Source organism: Amphiura filiformis, chromosome 11 (assembly GCF_039555335.1).
Source record: "Amphiura filiformis chromosome 11, Afil_fr2py, whole genome shotgun sequence".
NCBI classification, from domain to species: Eukaryota; Metazoa; Echinodermata; class Ophiuroidea; order Amphilepidida; family Amphiuridae; genus Amphiura; species Amphiura filiformis.
In genome coordinates this window covers 22,641,230-22,652,240 of record NC_092638.1, presented here as the reverse complement: position 1 = coordinate 22,652,240, position 11,011 = coordinate 22,641,230, and the positions used below count along the sequence as shown (strand labels likewise).

At 42.0% G+C, this 11,011-nt stretch overlaps 2 protein-coding genes across 2 annotated transcripts; both read right to left on the bottom strand.

Annotated features, from left to right (window-relative positions):
* Positions 1-340: 340 nt before the first annotated feature.
* On the bottom strand, positions 341-997 carry LOC140163558 (uncharacterized). The gene has a single exon (XM_072186872.1). The coding sequence runs from the start codon at positions 995-997 to the stop codon at positions 341-343; it is 657 nt and encodes a 218-aa protein (XP_072042973.1).
* Positions 998-2,419: 1,422 nt separating this feature from the next.
* Positions 2,420-8,103, bottom strand: LOC140163557 (craniofacial development protein 2-like). Its single transcript, XM_072186871.1, has 2 exons — positions 8,092-8,103; positions 2,420-3,469 (listed from the first exon to the last, which is right to left on the bottom strand). Exons 1-2 carry the CDS (start codon positions 8,101-8,103, stop codon positions 2,420-2,422), a joined length of 1,062 nt encoding a protein of 353 aa, XP_072042972.1.
* Between the last annotated feature and the right edge of the window lie 2,908 nt (positions 8,104-11,011).

The following is an 11,011-nucleotide window of genomic DNA, read 5'->3' as shown; positions in this document are numbered from 1 at the left end:
CTGTTTGCACCCTATGGGCACTGGATATAGCCAATACATATGTGCGAGTTACGTAATGGTAGGGTGTAACATGTAGGAGGAGAAGCATTTTGAAGTTTGTTGCCAGAAGAAGAAGAAGAAGAAGAAAGAAGAATCGGATAGCAAAACAGTACCTAGCTCGGGGGGTTGAAAACCCCCCAGCTAGGTAAAGAAGAATTGAGAAGAGACAGAACAAGCCGACATCCGTCGTCGGCTTGTAAAGAAAATTAATTTATAAATCTAATAACTTATTTAAAATCGTAACAATTTCAAAATGTTGAACCATACAGTTACACCGTACTGTGCGAAAATATCATCATCATCATCGGCTGCCCATCGAGTTCGATGAAGGCACAGTTGTCGAAGTTGATGGGTGTCTCTTTCTCCATCCTTCAAGGTACTTCTCCTTTCGCTTCCGCTCCACTGTTTTCCCAGCATCGTGGATCTTCTTCCTCCAATTGACCCGGTCACTAGCTTTCGTCTCCCATGTATCAACATCCATGTCAGCTGTCTTCAGATGACGCTTCACAACATCTCTATACCGAAGTTTCTGTCCACCACGTTTTCTCTTTCCTACTGTGAGTTCAGCATACATCACAGCTTTTGGTAGTCTTTCATCAGGCATCCTCACGACATGACCGGCCCAGCGCATTTGGCTTTTCACTAGGATGGCTTCTACGCTCTCCATTTTGGCTCTCTGAAGCACCTCTCCATTAGAGACTCGGTCCTGCCACGTTATTCCCATGATACATCTAAGGTGGCGAAGTTGGATGGAAGTTAACTTCTTGATGTGTCTCCGATAGAGTGTGTAGGTCTCAGTAGAATACAGGAGACAGGGTAGGACAAACACGCGATACAGTTTACATTTGGTCGCAAGTCTTATACCACGCTGGGACCAAACTCTTTTTTCCAGAGATCCAAAGGCACTGGTGGCACTCTGAATTCGTCTTGTGATCTCCAGATCGATGGAATTGTCCATGGAAATCACACTCCCCAGGTAGGTGAAATTGGTGACCGATTTGACCGGTTCCCCATGTATGTAGAGATCAGGATCTTGAGGTTGGTAAATTACTGATGTTATTTGTAAGGCCAAATGCAACTGATGCAGTCACAAAACAGTCCAACATGTTCTGCAGGTCTTCAATGGATTGAGCTACCAGGGCGGTGTCATCAGCATTATAGAAGCTCTTGCACACAGACTTCTTGACAACGGGTCTTGGCACGTAGACGGGCTAGATTGAAGAGTTTGCCATCTGTCCTAGAACGGAGGAAAACTCCATGCTGACCATCTGATAGGTTGTCAGATGACATTTCCACAACAGCTGCCAAGTAGAGACCAAACAAGGTCGGTGCCAACACACATCCCTGCTTAACACCATGGCAAACCGGGAAGGACTCAGTTGTATCACCATCAACTAGAACAGTTGCCTGCATTCCAACATGAAATTCACGAATGATCTTGACAAAGATATCTGGACAACCATAATGCTCCAGTAGTTTCCAAAGTAATTCTCTATCGATGGTGTCGAATGCTTTGGTGAAGTCGATGAAGACCATGTAAAGTGGTCTTTGCTGTTCTATTGACTTCTCCTGAAGCTGGCGCAGGGTGAAGATTGGATCAATTGTGGATCGACTGGCTCTGAACCCACATTGGCTTTCAGGTAGTATCTTACTGGCAACTTGTTGTAATCTGGCTAGGAGAATCTTTGCAAGAACTTTACCAGCAGTGGAGAGCAGGGATATCCCTCGATAGTTACCACACTGAGTGCGGTCACCCTTCTTAAAAATGGTGACAATCATTGCATCCTTAAATTCTTGGGGCAGTTCAGCTGCACCCCAGCAGTTTTGGAAAAAACTGCACAGAGCTTGGATGATGCAAGGCCCGCCGAACTTGTACACCTCAGAAGGAATTCCGTCCATTCCATGAGCTTTACCATTCTTCATAGACTTGACAGCATCTTCAATTTCTTGCATGTTTAGCGGCTTTTCCATTCCAGTTTTGCTTGATGGTTTTACAAGGTTATCCAAGACATTTGGTGCAGTGCTAGATGGTCGGTTAAGGAGATCCTGAAAATGTTCCTGCCATCTGAGTTATTGAGAAGAGGAGGAGAGGCAATTGAATGCCTAGGTCCATAGACTTCCTTCAGGGCTGTGAAGAAAGCTTGAGAGTTACCACTCTCTGCCAGCTCTTGCACGGCTTCTGCTTTCTTATTCCACCATTCATCCCTCATCTGACGTAAAGATCTTTGGACATTACTTTTGCACTCCTTAAACTTTCTGCTTTTCGAGCGGAGCCCTGTCCTGAGCATCTCATTCCTGGCAACTGTCCTCTCATGAAGGAGAGCTTGGATTGGTTCATTGTTCTCATCAAACCAATCAGCATTGCGACGGAGTGGTGGGCTTAACTGTTCTCCCATAACCTCTTGGGTTGCCTTACTATAAGAGACTGCCATTGTTCATTGATTGTAGCTTCCTTTGGCAGTCTCAGTGCATCCAGTGTTACAGTTAGTGCTTCCTGGAATTTTGCTCTTGTTTCCAGGTTATCGATGAGACTTCTAACATTTGCCTTCTTGGGGAGTTTAGGCTTTGTCTTCCTCCTCATGGGTTTGATATGCAGCTTACATATTGTCCGTACAAGAAAGTGATCTGTAGAGTAATCTGCACCTCTCATAACTCTGGTGGAAGTGATATCACAGATATCTCTCTGCCTTGTAAGAACATAGTCCAGCAGATGGAAGCGTTTTGAGCGAGGATGTTGCCATGAGTAGTACCATTTGTCAGGCATCTGAAAGTAGGTATTGGACACAGTCATCTGATTCTTAGCACAGAATGAGAGCAGTAGTTCCCCGTTCGAGTTACAAGCACCTCTCCCATGATTCCCAAGGATACATGGCCAAGTAGCAATGTCACTGCCCACTCTGGCATTAAGATCTCCCAAAACCATAAACTTATCCTCACGTGGGATCTTCCTCACACTAGCTCTAAGGGGTTCATAGAAGATTTCTTTGGATTCATCTGTGTGTGACATCGTAGGAGCATAGCAGCAAATAATGGTCATGTAACGGTCTTGGCTCAGAGGCAGTCTCAGCTTGATCAGTCTATCAGAGATGGCTTGAGGAAGAGAGACTAAGTCCTTAGCAATGTTATTGGAAATAGCAAAGGCAACACCTGCCTCTCTGCGAACATTTGGATCTCTCCCAGACCAGTAGAAGGTGTAATCTTTCTCACAAAGTTGGCCCTGACCAGAGAAGCGTGTTTCCTGAAGACAGCATATGTCAATGTTGTAGCGGCCAAGCTCAAGAGCAACCAGTGCCGTTTGACGTTCAGGTCGATTAGTGGAGTTATCAAGAAGAGTTAGTACATTCCACGATCCCAAGGTCAACTTCTTTCTTCTTTCTTTTTCTTTCTTCTGTTGTTTTCTACCGCAAGGTGGAGGATCCGCCGACCGCGGCTAGCCGGCCAGATTCAATTAGATGAGCTTTGTTTACCCCTCTTTTTATCGGGGCTTCCTCAGGTTAAGGCAAGCAGTGCTATCCCTAAATAGGGCTGCTCGGTCATGCTGAATGGCGCCTACAGGTTTCTGTCATCCATCAGAAAATCTGCGACCTAACAATCCAGCCCGCCTGCATGGGCAGATACAGCTAACAGCTTCCAGCCACTCAAGCCTGCCATCACCACCTTCTCTGCCTCGCTACAGGGCTTTTCACAGCTCCGACATACGCCTACGCTACAATTTATAGTACCAGAGTTGTTGCGCACCAGCTCTGAAACTCTCTGGACCTGGAATACTTCGGATCCAATGGAACACCGAGGTGTGACGACTGGGAAGGATCCAGGTTGCCCCGCAGTACCAGCTAACTTGGTAGAAATCCAACTAACTAGGATCTTCAAGGACTGCTGGCATTATCCGGATAGTATCAAGACTGATCTCTGCCACCAGACCCCATCCACCACTGCTGCTGCCCAGTGGCTTAACTAACCAACTAAGTTGGTCTATCCTATTAACAATGTCTATGTAACCCTAAGCTGGGGAGAAGTGGTGTAAATTGATAAATAAATATACAAAAAAGAGAGGAGAGATAGTCACAATACCAGTTTGCGCCCACACTAGCTTTGACCTGACAACACAAAGAAGTAGGGTGTCGTCCATGTGGGATGCGCCGTCACCTTCAGACTGGGGATCTGTATCCTGTACCCCAGAATGAAATCAATAATTGAGTCATGATTATCCCAAGGATCAGGCGCCTCTAACCCTAGCAGTAGGATAAAAGCTTGGTATCCCAGACAAACCAAGGAGTGAATGATTGAACAACTAACAAAGCCAACTAAATTGGCTTACCTATCCTGGTAAACTGGCTTGCGAAAGAGAAGAACAAATAAAATTAGTCAAGAAGAAAGTTGCAGAAAGAGTGACAGAGAGGAATGAGCTAGGGTGGCAGAGGAAGCTCGCATCCTCACTCTGGTAAAGAACCAGCCCTCTCCACATGGCAATAACAGATGGAAAAAGTGAAAGGTGGTGGTTTGCTATTTCCTTCCACCCTTAAACGGAGCACCCATTGGGATAGATAGAAACACCCATGGGAAACCCAGCACCAAAAGGTGCTGGTAAGGGTAACTTTAAGCTCCTCGGCAGTGCTAAGCACTGTCTCCCCTTAGGCGAAAATATAACAAATTAGGAAATATAATAAATTAGGTCACAACCAATAGGACTGAATGTGTCATATTAATTTGTAATCGCTCTTTAGCAAAGTCATAGTTCATTGAATTTACAACCGTATGATAAAACACGCGAAAATAGTAACTTTTTCACAAGATTTGCAATTTAAAGAGAACTGGCCATTGCTCATTAACATGAAGCTAGTATATGAACAATATAAGTGTGCTCTTTCATTTAATGACATAAAATCTGAAAAATATTGTCAGGAACACTTGAGGTTTTGACTTTTAAAATCTACATTTTGGTCAAAAAATGTGCTTGGATATGTCGTTTTCAACAGATTTACCACATTCACCTTTCTATAAACATTGCATTGCGTTATCTGTTTACGCAATGAAAAGAGTGTTTTTAGGGGGAAGTGTTAGCTTAAGTTCGATATACAAAAATTCTGATTGCATGAAGGGAACACTTGAAGTTTTGACAAAAACCAATCACAGATTCCTATTTTTCACTAGATCTCACACAGTTCTTATGATGCTATGCGCTCAACCGTGTAGTATAATCACAGACTGCGTAGAGGCTAGACTCGCTGTGCTTTGGAAATATCTGTGTACTCGGGTGTATCGAGGTGGAAACTGTGCGTAGATGCATTTATACATGTTATAAGAGAATAGTTTTTGTAGCCAATCCTTTTCATATGGGAATGGATTTATAATTAGAACATTTTGGGACTACTTTGACTTTGACTCATGTGGAACTCAAATGTTGACTTTCGACTTTTCCTCAAATAACTACCTATATACTTGCTGCATCCTTATGTATAGAGGAATATTTTGGAATTGATGTTGTATATCTACAAATTTGAGCAATTTTGAATTTTGACTCTGTATAAACTTTGGCCTGTGAGTTCTGGGATTAAGGGAAGGGGTATGAACGTTTGGACAGTATTTATTGTGGAACATTAGAGCACATCAGACATATCGAATTGCATTCTGAATACGAAGAATGTCATTCTGATATCAAATAATTTGGATTTTTTGAAATTCGCAATGTAATACACATTTTATGGGAAATCATTAAAAATTGATATGTTTGATATTTAACAGTACTCGAAGTAAACTTTGTAAATCTGATGATTTATACTTAACGTGTATGTAGGTGAGATGAAAAGCCGACGAACAATTGAAAATTTTGACCTTTCGTATTGAAGATATGGATTTTTTTCCCAAACCACACAAAAAAAAATAGGTCTTTTGGGGAAAAAAAATCCATATCTTCAATACGAAAGGTCAAAATTTTCAATTGATCGTCGGCTTTTCCTCCCAGCTACATACACTTTAAGAATATATCATTAGATTTATGAAATTTACTTCGAGGACTGTTATATATCAAAAATTTGAAAAATATCAAATTTTTATAATTTGTCATAAACTTTGTATTATATCGTGATTTTCAAAAAAATTATTTGATATCAGAAAGACATGCTTCGTATTCAGAAAGCAATTCGATACGTCTGAGGTACTCTCATGTTCTCATAAAAAATACTTTCGAAACACTCAAAACGATCATTCCAGATCCCTTAAACAAAGGGTGTCAATTGTTTTTTCCTAATAAGTGACCCACGCGGAGTGTGTTTGCCAAGTATATTGTTTGTAACACCTTGGGACCAATTCTAATATGCAGTACTATACTAGATACCATAAGAATACTTGGTACGACCATGTTACAAATCATACGAGAACATTATATCGTCGAACATCAATGGCTATTTGATTTCCTGATTACATTTTATAGACACTAGGCGGTTACCCGTATTTGGCGGTTCTCGGCTGTCGCGATTACCTGGCTGATGGTGACTGTACTCACCAAGTTTTATGCCCATAGGACCGTTTTTACTAATTTGACCTCAGATGACCCCTTGTGACCTCGAAATGACCTTCCAAAATTTGGCTCTAAATGTTGACTGTACCCACCACGTTTTATGCCCATATGACAGTTTTTAGTAATTTGACCTTGGATGACCCCAAAATGACCTTCCAAAATTTGACTCTAAAAGGTGACTTTACCCACCAAGTTTCATGCGCATACGACATTTTTTACTAATTTGACCTCAGATGACCCCTGGGTGACCCCGGATGGCCCCAGAATGACCTTCCAAAAATTTGACTCACCAAGTTTCATGCCCATACGACAGTTTTTACTAATTTGACCTCAGATGACCCCTGGATGACCTCGGGTGATCTTGGCCCACTAACTGAAACAAACTTGTTCTGTTTGAGGTCCAGATGCACCCATCCACCAAGTTTAAGGAACGTGCGACCCCTAGTCTCCGAGAAAATAGGCGGAAAACAGTTTTTACTAATTTGACCTCAGATGACCCCTGGGTGACCTTGACCCACTAATCAATACAAACTTGTTCTGTCCTAGGTCAAGATGCACCTACCCACCAAGTTTCATGCCCATATGACAGTTTTTACTAATTTGACCCCTAGATGACCTCTGGTGACCTTGACCCACTAACCAATACAAACTTGTTCTGTCCTGGGTCAAGACGCACCCACTAAACCAATATAAACTCGTTCTTCCTCATACCAAGCTGCATCCACCCACCAAGTTTGAGGAACGTGCGACCCCTAGTCTCCGAGAAAAGAGGCGGACAGACAGACAAACAGACAAACAAACAGACAGATTCTGGTAAATTATAGTAAGATTAGTCGCTAAAATCTGTTGCAGTTTAGACCAACTGCGCATTCCTTAAATAACAATGATCTGGAACGAGGTCAAAGGTCATTCATCCAATTTCAATTCATATTCTTGATTTCTTGTCTCTATAATATGACCCTTCATACAGTGGCGGCGCCAGGATTTTTTTTTGGGGGGGGGATGGGGGCAAAGTAAGTTTCAGGAGGGGGGGGGGCAAAAACAACAAATTTTGCGCCGCAAAATTGCTGCAAAAAGTGGCAATTTTCGTAATTTTGAGTTTTACCTGGGGGGGAACGAGTTCTACCCGGGGGCATTATCACCATGCCCCACCCCAACCCCCGTGGCGCCGCCGCTGCCTTCATATCTCATATGAAGTGGAAGGTGTGTGGCCATATTCCTACTAAACGGAGTAGGCCTACTATGTATTCAATCAGGGAATTTCATATCCCTGATCAAAGTAACTTAGACAGGTGTGCTTTTGGTACAGTACCATCAAGGATCCCTGGTACCACCAAGCTAAAGTAAAATTATATAGGCTGCAAGCCCGAGAAGGCTGAGGCCATGACCACTTACTTCCATATCAAAAACTTGGAACTAACACACTGCCAATACCGTATAGCATTGTAGTCCTAGACCATAATAGTGCTTCTGGACCACAAGTTGCGGACTAAATCAGTTTTTGTGAATTACTATTGTGCCCTCTCATATCTTACTTCAAGTTCCATCTCTTCATCATTTCCGGATTACCGTCAGCATCACTAACCACTGGGCCTCCAGTCGTGGGCGCGGGCGCAGTCGTGGTCGTGGGCGCGGGCGCAGTCGTGGTCGTCGCCACGTGCTCGTCAGGCTCTTCATAATTAAATTTGGCATCTTCAAGAGAAATACGAAATTTTTGTTTCAATAAAAGAGTCTATGATAGAACACTTATATACTGTGCAATAAGTGATTGTCCACTTCTTTGCCAGAATAATGACTACACTGGGCTTTTGGAAAAGGAAACATTGTCATAAGAACATGTTATGTGCTTGCACCAATTATAAGCTGTAGGCCTACATTGCTTTTTATCTCATAAAAATCGACAGAATTTTGACAAAGTTATGCCAATTTATTAGAAATGTTCGAAATTATGCATGTTTGTAGTTTGTACCTCCGGAAGAATGTTTGATGGCATGTGCTTACATTAGGGGGTGGGGTGGGTTTAGGGGTGTGGTTTGGTTTTTTTGGTCCAAATGCATGATGTGGGTTTGTAGGAACATACTGGGTGTGGGCCTATGTGTTTCTATACACCGATGCTCACCCTGACACCCGAACACACCCCACAACACCCCCACTCACTCGCTCGATCCTTCCTCTTCCGGTACAAGTAATTACCCTTTAATTACATAAATCAACGTAACTTGCCTCTTTTTTGAGGCATTAAAAAGCAAAATGCAGTTCATACATTTGGGTACAGTCAATTAAGTGTTTCTTTGCTCTTTCATATATCTTTCTACGCCAGGAAGGTATGAAAGGGAAGGGGACAATCACTTATTGCACACCGTATATATACAAGTAAGTACACTTCAAGCAATGCATTTCAAAAAACAATAACAAACATTAGGCGGAGGCGCCGTATTTAACGTTAGCTTTGGCAATTTAATTATTTTATTGATTTTTCACCCGGGTAAGTCCGGTGATAAATAAATAAAATAAATAAATATCCAAAGCTAATAATAATCTCTGGAACATGGCGCCTATATTATGCTATTATTATTATAATAATACTAGGTCGTTTTACCCTAAAATTGCTTTCAATCAGAATTATCATGGTCATGGTATTGTTATATCATATTTTCCTCAAAATAAACAATTTATGTTCTTTTCCGGTAAAATGCACAATAAATTCACCATTATGCAGCACTAGCACTTGCCGTGCTTTCATTGATTAGAACGTAAAAGTGCAACTTTTGATTTCATTCCATCCTTGGGTTTTAGATCACCGTTTCTTTAATTCTCGAACGAATTTCAACAAATGCGGTCTTGAATCAAAGCTACAGAGTACAGTTATTGGCTACTTTGACATAATTTTGACATAATTTTTAATGCAACCCCTGTAAAAATTTAAAAGATCTTTTTCCACCAACTTTGAAAGAAATTATTTTTGGCCCTTACTGCAGATTAATTTTGTTAAGCATATCAAGAGCTACATCTGTGCCAATTACTGTGTTTTTCCGGGAAAATGCACAACAGGTTTGATATGATGCACCAATCTGCAGCACTAGACGTTAGTTTTAATGTGCCAATCTATGGAAAGCACGGCGCACAGTGTCATCGCCCCGATATCTCCATGGCAGAAATCGTCATGGTAGGTTGAATCCACAGCCACGCATGGTCATTTTGAGATGCATAATGGGCTGAGGGACATCCGACTAAGGCTATTGACAATAGCCCGGTGACTGACCTCTCTGTGTGTGAGTGAGCATGGTATGCGCCATGAGGTCATCTGCTTTTAGACTGCCTCCACGAGTGGCCTACGCTGCGCTATAGTTCGGCACATATAAAATCAGACTTTTTGTCAGTTTTTGAGCTCAATCCGCACGGTTCTTTAGCAATACGCAAGCTAAAGACTATCATATCCTTTCAACATATATATTCAAGTGCAAGGAAAAAATGTGGTTTCTTTAGAATAAAAAAATTGCGGAAGATATTCATCATTTTCTACCCCGGTATCCAAAGATTTATCGTCTGAATATTAAAGCGTTCACAGCACATTCATGTGTATCGATCCCGGGTATTGATTTTAGTGTCTCTGCTGTACCGAGTAATTATTAACCAGGCGATATCGGTGTGCGGCGCTAGTTCTCTTGTTCGAGAATTACACAAATCCGATTCCATGCATTCCTACGCCTCAATGGCAACCATTGATGGGGGGCATCCAACCTGAAATGTGAAATGATGCCGGCTTTGCTGGAGTTTGAAGCTGTGTTCCTTCACCCGTGTGACAAGTTTACAATGCAATACAATATAAAATTGATTTTGCAGCAGCGCTTTTCTACCCAATTGGGCAGTTATAACCCCAGTTTGGTGCGGATACCCCCCAGTAATGGCGAAATGAATTCTAACCATCATTTGGTTCGTCGGCATAGGCGTAGATCCCGGGGAATAAATCCCTAATATTTTGCCAGGGGATAGTCCATACAATCATCCCCCAATGTTGATGCCTGTATGTGGGTTTCTGACTAAATTAACCTCATATTGGGCCATTTTAGCCCCAAAAGTGCACATTTTTTCGCGCTTCGAGGGAATTTAGTCCATTTTGCACCATATTTCAACAGTTTAGCTTCAAAATGACAAAATTTCACGCGCATTTGTACCATGAACTTATTTTGTCGCCAAAAGGTGCTGAATTCACTATACCGTCAAAACCGATTTCCAACCCCATCCCCCCAATGTCAAAAAGAAATCTACGCCACTGCTCGTCGGATTAGTGTGAGCAAACTGCAACTTTTGAATTTGCATCTTCCTTGGGTTTTTTTGGATCACCATTTCTTAAACGACTTAAACGAATGAGGTCTTAAATCCGAGCTAAAAGATGCAGCTTTTGGCTGCTGGTTCCAACCTATGACATATCTGTCTGTGTTTAGGATATACAGG